Source organism: Thyridium curvatum (genome assembly GCF_004353045.1).
Source record: "Thyridium curvatum strain D216 chromosome Unknown NODE_1_length_1224711_cov_81.814160, whole genome shotgun sequence".
NCBI lineage: Eukaryota > Fungi > Ascomycota > Sordariomycetes > Thyridiales > Thyridiaceae > Thyridium > Thyridium curvatum.
The window spans coordinates 109,782-127,118 of NW_022156756.1; the positions used below are offsets into that span (position 1 = coordinate 109,782).

The 17,337-nt window shown below is 58.2% G+C and overlaps 6 protein-coding genes across 6 annotated transcripts; 4 read left to right on the forward strand and 2 right to left on the reverse strand.

Moving 5' to 3' along the window:
• Positions 1-2,497: 2,497 nt before the first annotated feature.
• Positions 2,498-2,695, forward strand: E0L32_000038 (uncharacterized protein; the record flags this gene model as incomplete). The annotated part of the gene is made up of 1 exon (XM_031138128.1): positions 2,498-2,695. One exon carries the CDS (start codon positions 2,498-2,500, stop codon positions 2,693-2,695), a length of 198 nt encoding a protein of 65 aa, XP_030997415.1.
• Positions 2,696-3,469: 774 nt separating this feature from the next.
• On the reverse strand, positions 3,470-4,864 carry E0L32_000039 (uncharacterized protein; the record flags this gene model as incomplete). Its single annotated transcript, XM_031138237.1, has 3 exons — positions 3,470-3,523; positions 3,624-4,768; positions 4,843-4,864. The coding sequence occupies 3 exons, from the start codon at positions 4,862-4,864 to the stop codon at positions 3,470-3,472; spliced, it is 1,221 nt and encodes a 406-aa protein (XP_030997416.1).
• An 893-nt stretch (positions 4,865-5,757) lies between these two features.
• Positions 5,758-8,062, forward strand: E0L32_000040 (uncharacterized protein; the record flags this gene model as incomplete). The annotated part of the gene is made up of 3 exons (XM_031138349.1): positions 5,758-6,066; positions 6,148-7,539; positions 7,598-8,062. 3 exons carry the CDS (start codon positions 5,758-5,760, stop codon positions 8,060-8,062), a joined length of 2,166 nt encoding a protein of 721 aa, XP_030997417.1.
• A 1,536-nt stretch (positions 8,063-9,598) lies between these two features.
• Positions 9,599-11,556, forward strand: E0L32_000041 (uncharacterized protein; the record flags this gene model as incomplete). The annotated part of the gene is made up of 4 exons (XM_031138459.1): positions 9,599-9,887; positions 9,969-10,068; positions 10,126-10,138; positions 10,219-11,556. 4 exons carry the CDS (start codon positions 9,599-9,601, stop codon positions 11,554-11,556), a joined length of 1,740 nt encoding a protein of 579 aa, XP_030997418.1.
• A 267-nt stretch (positions 11,557-11,823) lies between these two features.
• On the reverse strand, positions 11,824-13,003 carry E0L32_000042 (uncharacterized protein; the record flags this gene model as incomplete). Its single annotated transcript, XM_031138569.1, has 2 exons — positions 11,824-12,876; positions 12,959-13,003. The coding sequence occupies 2 exons, from the start codon at positions 13,001-13,003 to the stop codon at positions 11,824-11,826; spliced, it is 1,098 nt and encodes a 365-aa protein (XP_030997419.1).
• Positions 13,004-15,403: 2,400 nt separating this feature from the next.
• E0L32_000043 (uncharacterized protein) lies at positions 15,404-17,294 on the forward strand (the record flags this gene model as incomplete). Its single annotated transcript, XM_031138680.1, has 2 exons — positions 15,404-17,083; positions 17,208-17,294. 2 exons carry the CDS (start codon positions 15,404-15,406, stop codon positions 17,292-17,294), a joined length of 1,767 nt encoding a protein of 588 aa, XP_030997420.1.
• Positions 17,295-17,337: the final 43 nt, after the last annotated feature.

Sequence of the window (17,337 nt, forward strand, 5' to 3'; positions counted from 1 at the left end):
ACTGGATATGGCGCAGAACGCGAGGCCCCGAGATCCGCGGACAGAGATAGAGCTAGCGGTGATAAGGCCGGCCAATGCTCGGAAGCGCGGAGGGCGCGGTAGGCCGCGAGTCAGCTCCCCCCCCCCCAGCAGGCCAGGCGAAACGGCCGGGTGGGCTCAGCTGTATCAGAAGGATCGCCCTGTTGGAGCCAATTCCCAGGCGAGCAATTGCACCAGTCATTAACGTGGTGGCTGGCTGGCTACTCGAGCAACACGTGCTGTTTCTGAGCCTTGCACCAAATGTGTCTATTTTGACTGACGACGCTTGCGGTGTCTCGTTGCATTCCACGACCTTTTTTTTCTTCTGGATATGCAGCTTGATGTGATGGGACCAAGGAAAAAGAAAATTCTGGATGCATGAGAAATATGGAGCGCTACGGGCTTGTCCGGGGGGGATGGACAAGAGTAAGCGACAGCAACCTATTCCATTTAGTATCGCCATCCATGTTCGTCGCGAGGGCATCAAATCGCTCACTCATCAGCAATACGGAGCACAAGATTGGGCTCGGCAATCGGTATTGTGACGGACATAGCCAGAAGACCCGCCCCAAAAAAAACAACAATGGCGGCAAACGAAAACAAATGGGGAGAGGAGAGGAGAGGAGAGGAGAGGGCAGGGAATGCGCCGGGGAGTAGGAAACAACCGCACGAAGGGTATGTACAAGAGGGTAGGGGGGTGCGCATCAGTCATCCGCTCCATGATCCATCTCGTGGGCTCGGCCGGCTGCTGCTCGAGGCGGACTGAGCGGCGGGCGGCCATCGCATCCTATCCCCCAGCAAATTGAAGAGCATCGCAAAACAACGCATTTTTCTATCCGCCTCCACACCGACCCATGGAGAACCCGAGGAAGGTAGGCAGGTACTTGCGATAACTCCCATTGGACTTTGGAAGCTCTGGGCACGCCCTCCAAGAAGTCCGAAGTAGATGCCCAGGCTCGGCCCAGCCGCAGGCGAGAGGCACCACTGGCCCTTGAGTGCGTGCGTCTGGGGCTGTCTCTTTGATGATATAGTTAGTTACCTGCAGCTCGCCCCGAATTTGACCATCGATCATGGTACAACTAGTTACGGGACCTTGGGTATCGTCATACTTCGTAGCTCGACACGAACGCAGCTCGTGTAGTTACCCTGATCGCAGCCTCCCGCTGTCTAGCAAGAGTGCCAAGACCTGGAGTGCAGCATTGACTCGAGCGACAGAGCACGGTGGCACTGTTTGACCAGTCAAGTTGCGCCTGTGAGCGAGCTCTCAGCTTCCCACTGGAGCCCAGATACATGTACAAGTAGTAGTGAAGTTGGTGAAGCATCGCATCGCTCATTCTCAGGTACCGATAGGCGTTAGGAAGTACCTGATTCGGCACCGGTCATGCAGGTGGGTAGCTCGAGCACCGAAGCAGATTGATGCCCCCATATTTCGTCACTTCGCGAGTGCCCACCTTTTGGGGATCCCTGCTTGATGGATGCGGCATTCGCAATGGGGATAATTCGCGCAAAAAGGGCAACGTAAGAGAGAGCCACAAGGGCCTTTTGGTGGCCACGGCGACACACCCACGAACTACAAGTAGCTAACTGCTTGGGGCGTATACAGCACACAGAGCACAGAGCTCCTCTAGTACTGGGGGGGCCTCTTTTTTTTTTTTCTGCGCTCTCTCTCACTATCTCACTCAGATTCCCTGCCGTTTCCCGACCAAGCTTTTTTTTCTGCCCACTAGCCCCGGTCCTGGGGCCCACTGCAGCACCGCTAAAACTCACTGACCAGAAAACTGACTTGATTACTACTACCGCACATTTCCCACCGATCCCGAAGCTTTCTTCCCTCTCTCCTCTTCCCTTCCTTTTTTCCCCTCCAACGCACTCGACGCCGAAAAAAAACAAGAGACTTCTTCTTTTTGTTGCTCGCCAGCTTCAGATCGCATCCCCAATCCTCCCTCCTGCTCAGACTCGTCTCTGCCGTGTGTGCTGTTCGCTTCCACCACCCGACGACCGCCGTCTTTTTCTCCACTCTGCCCCCAGCGCAATAACAACAACGCGTGCCAATCCGATCACCTGAGAATCACCACCTCCAATTCAAAACAGAAAAAGGTAATTCCGCACTCCCTGAAGCCATCACGACGTCGCACGAGCCCTGCGGCCCTTCAATTGCTCGGTCCCTGAGGCCTGCGATGACTTTTGACTCTACCCGCTGCGTTTTCTCGTCGTGTCGTCGTCTCAGTTGCACAACTTGGGATGACGGATGCCAAGACTTTTTCGCTTTGGGCGCAAACAGCCCAGAGCTAGACGACGAAGCTCCAAACGGAGCTGTTTCAACGAAACCATATTTCGGATCCGAAACAGCGTCAGGATGGAGTCAATTGCAGTCGCCTGTCCAATTGGCAATTTTTCTTTTTCTTTTCTTTTCTTCAAGTGGTCATCCATGGGTCCGGACATTGTTCGCTAACAGATGAAATTCGCGCAGCCAGCTACAATGCCTGCCATCAACACCATTGCCATCCGCGACGCCGTCATGAGCGAGCTCGTCAAGCGTGAGAAGAGCTGGCCCGCCCGCGAGGCCGGTGTCATGGTCGTCTTCTGCATTGTCGGTGTCGTCGCCATCGGCCTGATCTCCCTCTTCATCCACAAGAAGCTCGCCGCCCGCCGGGCGGCCAAGGCCTCTGTTGTTTAAGCGGGGGGACGCTTGGCGAAGGAAGGAAGGGGGGAGGATTGAGCATTGGGCGATGGCGTGGTCGGGCCCGCCCCGGGGAGCGTGGCCGATGTGTTTTTATAGAAGACGTGTGTGTGTGTGTGTGTGTGTGGTGATGTGGTGCAGACTCGGAAGGAAATCTTTTTTGTCCCCCCCGCCGCCGGAACGGGCTCTTTTCACCTTGCACGGCTCCGGGACCCTCACCGACGAACCAAAGTCTGTACGCAGCTTTCTGGTCGACACGGGACCTTGTCTTGTTCCGACAACCGGATACAGACGAGAGGGGCATTATTGGTCTGACATCAAAACCTGGCGATCTCGTGGATCAGACGATGCAGGCGATCCAGCCTGCCGAAGCTGTGCCCTCTTTTATCGAGAACGCGGGAATTCTCAAAGGGGAGGTTTCAACACTGCATATATAGTTGTGCCTCCCTTTCTTCTTACTATTTTCCTAATACTATTGATACCAATCTTGAACAGCTCTGCTTGCTTTCGGCTGCTCATGTTGTGTCTCATGACGTTGACATTGACCGTGATGTACTTACAAAACAGAAGTCTATTTCCACGCCCAGATACTTTCCTGAAACCGCTATGGGAAAGGGGATGTGTATGCTGCGTGGACATTATTCATCTCATTCGCTCCGCTATGCTACAACTTCATTTCTCTCTGGCTTTAATACAAGATCGCCCCCTCGCGCGATGCGGCAGCACACCGTCACCGACACAAAAGGGGCTCGTTCTAACTACCGCTCCGCCCTACTCCTGCTCGAACATGTCCATCTTCTCAAGATGGATCAGACCTCCCGCCGGCTGCAAGATACAGATGTCAGCAGACTGAAGAAATCCCTTACGGCAAGCACAAGATTACGAGACAAAGTCGAGACGAGAAAACCAGATTAAAATCACTCACCGGCACAAACTGCCTCAGCCGCACGCCGGCCTCGCGGAACACGGCCGCCGTGTCGCCGTCCATGCTGTACCCCTGGCTGTAGACGACCTCGGAGATGCCGACCTGGGCGATCTTGATGCTGCACGTCAGGCACGGGCACGTGTCGCAGTAGAGCGTGGCGCCCTCGCGGATGCGCTCGCGGCCGGCCTCGAGCAGCGCGTTCTCCTCGGCGTGGATGCACAGGCAGGTCGCGAGCCCGACGCCCGACGTCAGCAGGCCCTCGTTGCACCGCGCGCACCCCCCTTCGTCGCAGTTGCGGAGCCCCCGCGGCGTGCCGTTGTAGCCCGTCGAGATGACGCGGCGCTCGCGCACGAGGACGCAGCCGACGCGGCGCTTCATGCAGTTGGAGCGCCGGGCGGCGAGGGAGGCGAGCGCCATGAAGTAGGTGTCCCACCCGGGGCGGAGGCGGTCCGGGTTCGGCAGGTCGACGCGCGCGAGGGTCGCGTAGAGGTGCGCTAGGTCCGTCGAGGTGTTGAGCAGCTTCACCGAGGCGCGGGACATGAGCGGCATGTGGCCCCGGGCCGGGTCGTAGAGGTGCGCGTCCGACTGGGTGAGGAAGGACTCGAGGGAGATGCCCCCGCCGCCGCCGCCGCCGGCGCCGTCCTGTTCATCACTGCCGGAGCCGGAGCTGCTGCTTGGTTGCGCCTGCTGGTGCTGGTGCTGGTGCTGGTGCTGGTGCTGCCGCCGCCGGGCGGCCTGGCGCTGCTGGTACCGGCGCCAGCGGACGGTGGTCGGGGCGTCGACCGAGATGAGCAGGAAGAAGGGCCGGCGGGCGAAGGTGTCGAGCACGGCCTCGGTGGGGATGTCGGTCGTCACCCAGCGCTGGCGCCACCGCTTGGTGACGAACTCGAGGAGCTCCTCGGCCGAGGCGCAGGTGACGGCGGCCTGCCTCGGCGGGTGGACGGGCAGCAGCACCTGCTGCTGCTTGTAGGCGCCGTTGAGGGCCGCCGGGGGCACCTCCGACTCGGGCGTGGCTAGGTCCAGGACGCCCGCGGCGGCGCCATTGGGCGCGGGCTTCGGGGGCTGAGCGGCGGCGATCCGGAGCCGCTTGAAGCCGTGGTGGTCTACCAGGTACTGGGCAACTGTGCTCTTGCCAGCGCATACACCTACATAGGGGAGGTTGGGTTAGTACCCTGTGGATGGTTGGTTGAGGGGATAAGAGTATGAGTGGGTAGCGTACTGCCGCAGATACCAATGAGCATCTTGTCTGACTTTGGGGTTTTCAGTTCCTCAAGTATATTCTTCAGTATATCAGCCTTTGCCCGCTTTCAATTGCTCGCTTTAGAGGTGAGACAATGTCGTCAAAGACGTTGTGAAGACCCCTGCTCTTGATGTAGTGGTCCTGGCTTGGACCACTTGGACCACTCAACTTCCTGTCTTTTTGGCGCATTGACGCGACTATTTTGACGCGTTCTCAGGCTTCACCACGCAGGGTCATTCGGCCACTAAGAGAGGAGGCGCTAGAAGCCGAAAATCAGCCGGTGGGGTAGAATTGCTTGCAGCACTTAGTTAGCCCAATAGTGCCTGACAGAGCCAAGTGCCCAGGTGGTCATGTCACCCCTCTCTCTATCTGGTCGTGTGAACAAGAACCTGGCTGTTTCCTGAATGAGGCGTTTCTCAATGAATGTCAGGCTTCAATTTCAGGACCCTTGATTAAACAGCTGATCAAGTTTGAAGCCTGAGGTCTTTTGAACATTTATTCTCGTTTCTGCCGCACAAAGGCTTGCTCCGTTCAGCTCACAGCCTGCCTAGAGGTGCTCCTCGATTCCGCTGGCTTATACAGCGCTTACCCCACTGATCTGTCATCCCACTTCCCCAGCGCCTCTCTCTAAGCACGCCGCTGTGACGCATGACCTTCCCTCGGCAATAAGAGAAGCACACATCATCAGCGACGCAGGAAGGCAGCAATCCAGTCCCTCATGGAACCCGGACAGATCCAGTCTCAGAACTGAAAGGCCTTGCTTTTCTCTCCTCTTTCATAACCTGTCTGAGTCTGTGTGTGTGTGTGTGTGGTTGCTGCAGCAAACGAAACGACTGACCCTAGGTGACGCGAGCGCAGAGTGACATCAGCGACCAGGAACCCCTCCAGCCCAGCATGGCGGGCTTGCAGTTCGCGACGTTCTCGTCGCAGATCGAGTTGCCCTTCTACACATCGCTCTTCGCCTCCAAGCTCGACCATGACAAGCTCGACGACTCAGCCCGCTACGTGCTGGGACTTTACGAGGCCAAGGGCGAGAAGGACCCGACGGAGAGCACCAGGATGCAGCTCTTTGCCAACGCGCTCACGAGCAACACAGTGCCCTTGCACATGCAGCGCGCAGAGGGTATAATTCGAAACTTCAATACGATCGAGGACTTCAAGCAGGCAGATAAGGCTGCGATACTCCAGACAGCCGGTCGGCAGGTAAGTTCCAGTGCGGGTGACTCACTGGAAGTGCGGGTCGCATGCGCAAAGGTGTGACTAACATCGCGTGCTCCTTCGCAGATCTGGGATGCGATCAAGGACGGCACAATTTACGAAATCCCCTCTCTACTCTCCTCCTTCAACATCATCTCCTTTGCCGACCTCAAGAAGTACAAGTTCACCTACTGGGTTGCCTACCCGGCGCTGCACTCGGACCCGCAGTGGAAGCGCGTTGGAGACATCGGCAAGCTCACCCTTGCCGAGAGCGGAAAGCTCAACGAGCAATACACAACCTTCCGCTATGCCAACGACGTCAGGCAGCGCGGATTCTTCCTCGCCAAGAAGGTGTCCAAGGCCGAGCTGGCCAAGCAGAAGGAGGCGGCCAAGCGGGCCAAAAGGTCAGACGAGGAAGACGATGATGAGTCACGGTATCATGATGACGATGGTGACGACGACGACGGTGGTTTCGAGGACGATGATGATGATGGACTTGATTTCAAATGGGTCGTTGGGTGCCTGCGCGACTTCGAGAAGGGATTCTTTGACGGGGTAGAGGAGAAGGACCGCTTTGTGGGGTTTGTCGATTCGTCAAGCTACCCAGAGAACCCATCATGGCCCCTACGCAACTTGCTGGTCCTCATCCGGCAGAGGTTTCACATGACCAAGGTTCAGATTCTGTGCTACAGGGACACACGGGAGACCAGGCACGAGTCACGCAGCATCATCCTGCCTCTGGCTATGGAGGATGTTGACGAGCTGGAGATCTCGACGATGCCCAAGATCACGGGATGGGAAAGGAATGCAGCTGGCAAGCTGGCGGCGAGGGTCGTCAACCTGGGCGAATACATGGATCCGAACCGGCTGGCCGACCAGGCCGTAGACCTGAACCTCAAGCTGATGAAGTGGCGGCTTACACCCACGCTCGACCTGGACGTTATCAAGAACACCCGCTGCCTGCTTCTGGGTTCGGGAACCCTCGGTAGCTACGTCTCCAGAAACCTCATGGGGTGGGGTGTACGCAAGATCACCTTTGTCGATAACGGCTCGGTCTCGTTCTCGAATCCCGTGCGCCAACCGCTTTTTGAGTTCAAGGACTGCCTCAAGGGCGGTGCTCCCAAGGCGCTGCGCGCCGCAGAGGCGCTTCAGCAAATTTTCCCTGGCGTCGAATCCGAGGGCCACGTCCTCTCGGTACCCATGCTCGGTCACCCGATCGTGGATGAGGCCAAGACGAAGAAGGACTTTGAGAAGCTAGAGGAGCTCATGGACGATCACGATGTCATCTTCCTGTTGATGGACACCCGGGAGTCACGGTGGCTGCCTACAGTCATGGGCAAGGCCAAGGGCAAGATCGTGATGAACGCCGCGCTTGGCTTCGATACTTTTGTCGTCATGCGGCATGGCGCCGCGCCAAAGGACGGCAGCGAGGACACCCTGGGCTGCTACTTCTGTAACGATGTAGTAGCGCCAGCAGACGTAAGTTTTCCTTGATTCCGTTAGTCAGTCAATGCATTCGCTAACATGGCTTGCATAGTCTGTCAAGGACCAGACTCTGGACCAGCAGTGCACAGTCACTCGCCCCGGCGTCGCAACCATCGCATCCGCGCTCCTGGTTGAGCTCATGACGAGCATTCTCCAACACCCGCAGAAGCACTATGCCGCGGCGCCCGTCGCCAAGGCCGACTCTTCGTTCGAGCGCGACCCAGAGGACCATGCGCTCGGCATCGTGCCTCACCAGATCCGGGGGTTCCTCGCCAACTTCCATAACATGCTGATCCGCGGCCAGTCGTACCCCAACTGCAGCGCCTGTAGCAAGCCCATCCTCGACGCCTTCAAGCAGGACAGCTGGGGCTTTGTCAAGAGGGCCCTCGAGAACCGCGACTACGTCGCCGAGGTGTCGGGACTGAAGGAGATCCAGGAGAGGGCCGAGGCCATGGCTGCGGACCTGGAGTGGAGCGAGGAGGAGGGGACTTCTGATGGGGAGGCGGTGGTACTTTGAGCTATCCGATGGTGCTCTTCGTCTCCGGTTCTGGGGGCGTGCGTGAATGACTGGTGCTTTTGTGTTGGTATTGAAACACGTGTTTATGTTTTTTCTTTCTCTTCCCTGGCCCTAGTGGTTTCTCTTGAAGAGAAAGGCACGCTCGAAAGGTGCGACAAGAGCGCATCATGTACTGTTATTAACCCTGCATGGACAAAAGGAGTGTTGGTCAAGAGTGGATGACTTTGGAGTTTCGCGATGATTTGATCTGGACATGGACAAGAGGGGGGCAAGGCTTTTGGGAATTATGTATGAAACTCTTTCCCAAATCTTCATGATAGGCAGCAGAGAAATCTAGCATGCCTGAAGGCTTTATCATACCATACCAGTACGCCTCAACTCCCGCGGAGGTATATTTGTCCCATTGTTTGCTGTAATTTCAAGTACATAGACTAAGTCTATTTCCCCGGATTACCCTATCCCCACATTCCAGGGGGCCAACTGAGAATGCTCATTTTCGAAAGGTTGTTGCAGGTCTTGTTGGTCTCTAACGAGAGGCTTGTATAAAACGGTGATGCAATGGTGCAGATGGACGCTTTTTCTAATTCGTTTGGATGGGCAAAGTGCGTGTTGCTACTCCGAGTCGAGGCTAGAGGCCTGCAAGACATCGATGATTACCAACCATGAATCTGCTACACACAGAGGCGCAGCGGGTTTGTGGCCTGCATATCTTGGGCTGGGGGAGCACAGCGTCTTTGGTCATCTGGGGCGCTCACCTGCATGCATGCACGTTTCTCGTCATTTTTGCATCTAATCTCCTAATTCTTTTTTCTTCCTCCTAGATCGGAGTGCCATCCCACCCTCTGCCATCTTCCTGAGCTATCACCTTGGTATCTGTGTGCTTTGAGTATATTCATGTCCTGGAATCCCACGATGTAGTAGCGGACCTCGAACACGGTGTTTCATCCATCGCTGTCTAATTCAGGCAGGGCTGGAGATTAGCGACGTTAGAGAGCTTCTCCACCTGGGGCGCTCGCCTCCCCAGTTGCCGCACATTCCGCCGCCGTGTCCACAATAGGAGGGTCCGGTACTAGTGTCGTCACTTGTCAGCTTCACGTTCAGGACCTTCCAACTCTCTTGATATCCCGTCCTGAGACATACGGGGCGCATCAAATCTTTGTTGGGAATTCCTCCCGGATCACCAAATTGTTTGTTGCATTTTGCACGAGCCTCTTTGATTTCCTCTCAATTATCATCATATCATACTTCTATTTCATCCCAAGTCGCCCTGCCTCGCGTGGCTGTTTCAGCCGAGTCGTCTTGGTCATCCCAGCTACCAGTCTACGTGTCTGTCTACAGCAACTCTCATCAGGCATTTACATGATCGCTATCAACAAATACCTAAACACCATTCTTGGAGCCACCCAGTCTTGAATTGTTGAATAGCAGTCACTCGCCTTCAGCTATTTAACCAGAGGCCCCCCCGCGCTACCTCTATCTGTACCGCGCTGGAAGGGAAGAGCGCTACTGCGCCAAGGGAGCATGAGGATCCTGAGAATGTGGCCCGGCACCTCAAGGCCAGCCTCTGCGGAGGACTACTCAGACGTACTGATCCCGCTCGAGGAGGCCCATCTGCACAGCCACTCGGCGAGGTTAGGGAGGACAGAGTTCGAAGAGCCGCCGGGTGAGGATTCTCCCGGCCAAGGCTACGACGAGGACGATGACGGCAAGGACGGCGAGCATGAGGGCCGGGGAATGCTCGAGATGCGGGCTGCCGAGTACAGCATCGAAGGGCTGCGGAGGGAAGTGCGGCGTGGGGAGAAGGGGCAGGTTTCCGACTACGAGAGTAAGTTTGCTCCCTGGAGGGCTCGGGCCTCCCTTCGGCATAGTTCTATGTCATGGCAATACGTGCTGACGGATGTCTTAGTGAGATCAAAACTTATAAACAAGGCCATCCAAGATATTGGAATGGGCAGGTATAACTGGCAATTATTTGTCCTTTGTGGATTTGGCTGGTTCGCAGACAAGTAAGTACCGTTCTGATCTGTTGAAATTGGCAATTTGATACTAATAGTCCTCTATAGTCTGTGGATGCAGGTCAGTGATCCGTGCCGTGACCTTCCGTGAAGGAAAGGACAAGATGATTATCTGAGCTCATTGCTGACTTTGACTCCCAGGGCATCTCACTCATTCTTCCCTCTCTATCCGCAGAGTTTGGTGTATCAGAGAAAACGGTCAGGTATACGACCAGCTCTCTGTTTATCGGCCTCTGCTTTGGAAGCTTTGTCTGGGGCATTGGATCGGACATTGTGGGCCGACGCATCGCCTTCAACTGCACTCTGCTCATCACCAGCATATTCGGGATGGCGTGTGCTTACGCGACAAGCTGGGGCTTTGTGTGCATCCTCGTCGCAGCACTGGGCTTTGGTGTGGGCGGGAATCTGCCCGTGGACGGAGCTCTGTTTCTCGAGTTTCTCCCAGACTCATCCAGCTCTCTCCTGACGCTGCTCTCCGTCTGGTGGCCCATCGGCCAGCTGAGCTCCTCCCTTTTCGCCTGGTTCTTCATCGCGAACTGGCCGGCCGACGAAGGCTGGCGGAAGTTTCTTTGGGGTATTGGCGTCGTGACCTTCATCATGTTCTTCGTGCGATATTTTATTTTCCAGCTGTTCGAGTCACCGAAATTCCTGCTGTCCAAGGGACGCCAGACCGAGGCCATCGCCGTCATCCACGGCATCGCCTCCCGGAACGGAGCGAAGACGTGGTTGACAGAGGATGTCATGAACGCCGTTGTCGACGATGTCGCTGTCGCGCCGAGGCGGAGCAGGGTTTCTACGACCAACGTGCTGAAGAGCAAGCTCGCCTCGTTCTCAGGCGAGCGCATCCGACCTCTGTTCGAGACCAAGAAGCTCGGCCTGGCCACCTCCATCATCTGGTTTGTGTGGGCCACGATCGGCATGGGATACCCTCTGTTCAACGCCTTCCTGCCCCAGTACCTCTCCCACGGCGGCGCCTCCTTGCCCCCGGAGGACGACGTCGCGCTGCCCATCTCGGCAGAGACGTACCGGAGCTATGCCATCACCAGCATCGTCGGCGTGCCGGGCAGCCTGCTCGCCGCCTACACGGTCGACCACGACTCGCCGTTCCTCGGCCGCCGCGGCACGCTGGCCATCTCGACCTTTGTGTCGGCCGTCTTCCTCTTCATCTTCGTCACCTTCGGCACGTCCCCCTCGTCGCAGCTGGCCTTCTCCTGCATCGAGGCCTTCTCGCAGAACATCATGTACGGCGTGCTGTACGCCTTCACGCCCGAGATCTTCCCGGCGCCCGTGCGCGGCGCGGGCACGGGCGTCTCGAGCTTCCTGAACCGGCTGACGGGGCTCGTCGCCCCCGTCATCGCGGCCAACATGCCCGGCGACGGCAACACGGCGCCGATATACCTGTCGGCGGTGCTGATCCTGGCTGCCTTTGTGGGCATGTGTATGATACCGATCGAGACGAGGGGGCGACAGAGGTTGTAGATGTTACAGATATCTTTTAGCAGTGATATTACTGAGACTGGGTGGTTGCATATAGAAACATATCATAGGTTACTTGTGGTGGATGGATATTCCTGAGTAAGAAACTTCCAGGACAGCTGGGATGGCGAGCAAGGGTTGCTGCAATGACATGGAACGTTGTAGACCCCAGAGCGTGGTACTAAGTGCGGACAGCTTCATGGAACACACATATACAAAGAAATGTTTGATTTTCTATATGCCGTAGATGAAGAAGAACCCCACCTTGATCTACTTGGTCCCTCGCGCGCCGCTGGGAGCATCGATCCTGCGCTTCTTGAAGGACTGGCCCAGGGCGTCCCTGACCATGGGGTCGGCCCGTATCGTGTTCTGCACCAGCCACTCCTTCATCTTGGCCCGCATGCCGGCCATGACCTCCGGGTCGCCCGAGAACGGCGTCAGCTCCATCTCGAGCAGCCGCTGCGCGTCCTGGTCCACGCTCTTGGCCATGGCCTCGAGCCTCTCGAGCCCCTGCCGCAGCAGCGCCTCGTCGTCGCCGCCCTGCTGCGCGACCACGACGCGGCCGCCCGACGTGTCGGCCGTCAGCATGGGGCCTATCTGCGACAGGGCGATGTACAGCGTCAGGCAGACCTTGCGGGCGAGCGAGATGGCCTGGAAGGGCAGGTAGGGCGGGTGGTTCGGGACGAGGTAGCCGAGCAGGGGGTTGACGACGCGGTCGAAGAGCGCGGGCGGGCTGGGGCGGGTGACGGTGTGCAGCTCGAAGACGAGGAGCCCCGCGAGGGCGAGCCAGCGCCAGTAGCGGCCCCAGTCGAGGTAGCCGAGCAGGCCGAGGGCGTACATGGCGGCGGCGCCGACGGCGTAGTAGGGCACCAGGACCTGGGCGCCGCGCATGACGTAGTCGCGCACCGTGGCGCAGTGGGCCCAGGCGACCACGTCCGGGCCGAAGCGCTCGTAGGCGAAGCGCTTGGCCGGGTCGGCCAGCGTGTCGGCGGCCGTCTTGAGGTGGACGAAGAAGGCGGTCGCCGCGACGGCGTCCGGGTTGGACGTCTTGTCCGGGTGGTGCAGGGCCGCGAGGCGGCGGAAGCGCGCGCGCACGTCGCGCTCCGTGGCCGACAGGGGCAGGGACAGGTCGGCGTAGAAGGACCCCGCGCGCCGCAGCTCGTAGTCGGCCTCGTAGACGGTGTAGGCGAGGTAGAGCGAGACGACGAGGATGTGGAGGCGGCGGCGGTGCTCGGCCCAGCGCGGGGTGCCGGGCTGCGGCTTGGGGTCGCCGGCGCGGATGAAGATGGAGTAGAGGATTGTCTGAACCCAGCCGGTGACCAGCTTGTGCGCGAGGGAGCAGCCGAGTCAGCTCAAGAAGTGGACATATTTTGGCCGTGGGAACGGGGGCAGGAGAGGTACTCACGTTAGGGAGGAAGGTCCATCCTATCAAGGAGAGGAGGTTGGACATCTTGTCAACGGCGAGACAGATGCGCTCATGCCGTGGAATGAGAAGATCAAGAAGGAAAGAAAAGCAAAGTAGACCGCTGGCAGGCAGATGCAAACTTGTTGCCCCTTCACTGCAACCGACCGTGTGTTGTGGTCCAGTTGCTGATGCTGCTGATGTCGCGAAAAGTGTCCAGATCTCTCGAGCGATAGGAGAAAGGCGCGACCGCTACCAAAGATAGAACAAAGAGCACACTGGCTGCACACTGCACTGACGTAGCTACCGGTTAGAACCCTAACCCTAGAAGTCCAACTCGGGGGCAGCTTCGCCTCTGCTCTGCCCTTTCCTTTTCTTGATGCAGCGCTTACCAGTATGGAAGGACAAGCAAATCCAGACAGATTATGGATTGAATGAATGGCTTTGTCACGTACCAGAGTCATCCTTGATTGGCACGATCATACGTGTGTGCAGGTCATCCCAGCGAGACAGAGTGTCTCCAATCAGCTTGCCGTTTTGCCATCACCAAACACAAGTGCAAAGCATCACAGAGCTGGCTGCTCGCTTGACGCAAAGGTGCCACCTTCGCTTGCAACAATCAGACAATATCGATATTCCCAGAGTACGCGCATCTCCTGGCCAGCTTTTGACATATATTACTTTGGCTCTGTCCCCTTCGGCGTCACTTCATTTGATACTAGTGATCATAGTCCGTGTGACCAGCACAAACTCAGAAACACACCACCGACTGAGATGGTTGATTGATTAAGCTCAGCATGAGAAACGCCGACGGCTCGGGTCGGAGACTTGCATCCAGCAAGCTGTCTCGGGAATCGCTTAGGCGTCCACTGTGCAACGAGGCGGACGACCCATGGCGTCCGGCCCGTGAGATTGGCGAGAGCTGCTCTGACAGCACATGCGCAACGGGCGTCGTTCGGCAAGGCCCATGCTTGCTTGCCTCTCCGCCAAGCCTATCCGGGACGAGCCTCACGTTGCACGAGCGCCTCTTCTATGATCTACACCTATATTCGGTCGGAATGCCACAGCCTCAGCCTTGAAGCTCTTGGTGGTACCCCGTAATCGGAGCCTGAGCAGGGTCGGATGCCACGAGATGCGGCAGTATGTGCGCCGGGATAATCTCAACGTGTGACGATCTTAATGACGGCTGCACCAACGATATGACAATGTCTCCTGCTGTGCTGCATCGGATCTAGGACAGCAGAACGCTGCGGTTCTGTCGCCACAGAGAAGCGCAAAACAACGGCGATCCAGCCCTGTTGACTCGCCAGAGAACCGAGAGAGATCCGGACGTGTGTCTGCGCACCGCCATGTCCACGTGTTTGTTTCTCTTACACACAATGGCACAAAGAAAATTGTCTGAGGACATGCCGATGGGCTGCAAGGGCCGAAAAGAAAAGAAGAAGAAGTAGAAGGAATGGGCCCGAGATTTAGACGACAGCCACCTGCATTACCCACCCACAACAAACCACGTCGCCTCTTGACCTGCAAACTGCCTCTACCCGGAGCCTTCCTTGGCGCCTTCGTCCAAGTCAAGCGACGGTACGCGAGACCGACAGTCGTGAGGCTATGACGAGCTCAGCTCATTGGTTAGCCCGGCGTCCAGGCACGCGAGGATGATCACCAAATCGCACTGGGGGAAACCCAGGAAAGTTTGCCGAAATACGAACCCGTGAGATCTGTTACGGGGTACTAGCAAACAGCGAAGCGTCGCAAAGCTAGCCCCGCGATCTACACAGATTGGGCAGTGCCTCGGCTTGTCGAGAGCTTGTCGCCCCAAATCGCGGAGAAGTTCAACACTAATGGCGACGAGAATGTGTGCGAAATGCGGGGAAGAAGCTCCCTGACTCTGACCTCTGCGCAGACAGGCTGTGTTTCAACCACACTGGCTGCCCCCAATAATTGACCCTCTTACTCGAAGGAGTAGGTCTTGCGCACCAACACACCCAGTTTGCCGAGTAGGGTCCACGCCAGATCCCCGCTCGTCTTGATCTCCCGGGGCCTTGGACCCCCGCTCCTGTTGAGGTGCGAGGGCTGGGGGGCCTGCATGCGATCTCGCTCCTCTCGTCATGGCGGCGTCCGGCGATTGTTGCAAAATTGCGGCGGTACCCACGGACATTAGACCTGCGGCGTGGACACCCTTGTATGACTTATCCAGGTAGGTCTGAGACGAGGTAAAAGATCCCAGCTTCATCATTCCTTTTGCCTTTTGTCCATCCTCTTGTGATACGCCTTGGGTTGCTTAAATCCAAACGCCCCTGCGTTATTCGTCGAGTCGTCGTCCCCGAAGCTTGCTCTCCAATCCTCTCCTTAATCTAAGGAGCTTCATCTTGTACCCATCTGTCCCTCACATCCCTCCTTTGTCTCTGAACTCGCCAGACACCCTTCTTCCTCCTCTTGAAGAACGCAATGGTCATCAAATCGCGCTGGACGGCTCCCATACCGCGCTGTTCTCTTCAGCAATGGATCTTCGAGTCCTCCAGAAGTCCGCTTCCGGACAAGAAGCAATTCCTCGACGCCGATGACCCCGAGAATAACTACATCACTCTCTCCGAGTATCGGCTGTTGTCGAAGCGTGTTGCACTGGGCCTCATAGAAGCAGGTCTGAAGCCTGGTGACCGCGTGCTCGTCTTCTCCGGCAACAACATCTACTTCCCGTCGGTCTTTCTCGGCATCTTGATGGCCGGGGGCATCTTCACGGGTGCCAACCCCACATTCGTGCCCCGGGAGCTGGCGTACCAGCTCGACAATTCGCAGGCTACCTTCATGATTACGGCTGCTGCTGCTCTGGACACGGCCCTCGAGGCCGCTCAGCAGGTGGGCTTGCCACGGTCCAGCGTCTTCATCTTTGACAAGCCTTCCGAGGTGCGCTCCGCCAAGCCCGGCCCAGGTGTGAACGGCAGGAAGAACGGCGCGAGGCACTGGACCGAGCTCTTGGCCGGCGACCCCGGCCGGGCCGAGTCCTGGGACTGGGTCGAGCCCGCCGACCCGGCCAACACGACGTGCTGCCTCAACTACAGCAGCGGCACCACGGGCGTGCCCAAGGGCGTCGAGGTCAGCCACTACTCGTACGTCGCCAACGGCGCGCAGGTGGTCGCGCTGCGCAACCTGGACCCGCAGGGGCGCGGCGTGCACGAAGGGTCCCGCCTCCTCTGCTTCCTGCCCCTCTACCACGCCTACGGGCAGACCTACTTCATCGCCAACTTTGCGCGCATGCAGCTGCCCGTCTACGTCATGCCCTCGTTCGACTTTGAGAGGATGCTGCGCCACGTGCAGACGTACCGCATCACGTCGCTGGCCGCGGTGCCGCCCATCGTCGTGGCGCTGGCCAAGCACCCGCTCGCGCGCAAGTACGACCTCAGCAGCCTCGAGGCCATCGGGTCCGGCGCCGCGCCGCTCATGCGCGAGGTCGCGCAGGAGGTCGAGAAGATGCTCTGGCCCGCCGGGGAGACGGTCATCCACCAGGGCTGGGGCATGACCGAGGTGACGTGCACGTGCATGGCGTGGGACCCGACGCAGCCGGCGGCCAAGACGGGCAGCTCGGCGGTCGGGGAGCTGCTGCCCAACTGCGCGGCGCGCATCGTCGAGGTCGGCACGGGCACCGATCCCGAGACGAACCCGGCCGTCGAGATCCGCGAGCCGCGCCGTCCCGGCGAGCTGTGGGTCACGGGCCCGACGCTGATGCGCGGGTACTGGCGCAACCCCAAGGCGACGGCCGAGACGGTCGTCGTCGACGCCGCCGACGGCACGCGGTGGCTGCGCACGGGCGACGTCGCGTTCGTGGAGCAGTACCGGCCCGGCACGCTGTTCCACATCGTCGACCGGCTCAAGGAGCTGATCAAGGTCAAGGGCAACCAGGTGGCGCCCGCCGAGCTCGAGGGCGTGCTGCTGGACCGGCGCGACGTGGCCGACGCGGCCGTCGTCGGCGTCACGATCAAGGGCGAGGAGGTGCCCCGGGCGTACGTCGTGCGGGCGGCCGGGTCGCGGGTGTCGGAGCAGGAGATCGCGCAGTGGTTTGCGGGACGGGTGGCGCGGTACAAGCAGCTCCGGGGCGGGGTCAAGTTCGTCGAGGCGATTCCCAAGAACCCGGTAAGTCTTTTTCCTTCTTTTTTGTCTCGAATCCTACAGCAACTAGGTCTCGGGTGCATGGGACAGTTGAGTTGTCGTTGGGAAGAAGGCATCATGCTAACCTTTGTTATAAAAACAAAAACAGTCCGGTAAGATACTTCGCAAGATCCTACGGGACCAGGCGCAGAAGGAGGTCGGGGACAGGCCTCCGCAGGCGTCGAGGCTCTCTTGAGAGTTTCACATTCTGCGGTTGTCGGGTTGGTGGGTTGTTTTTC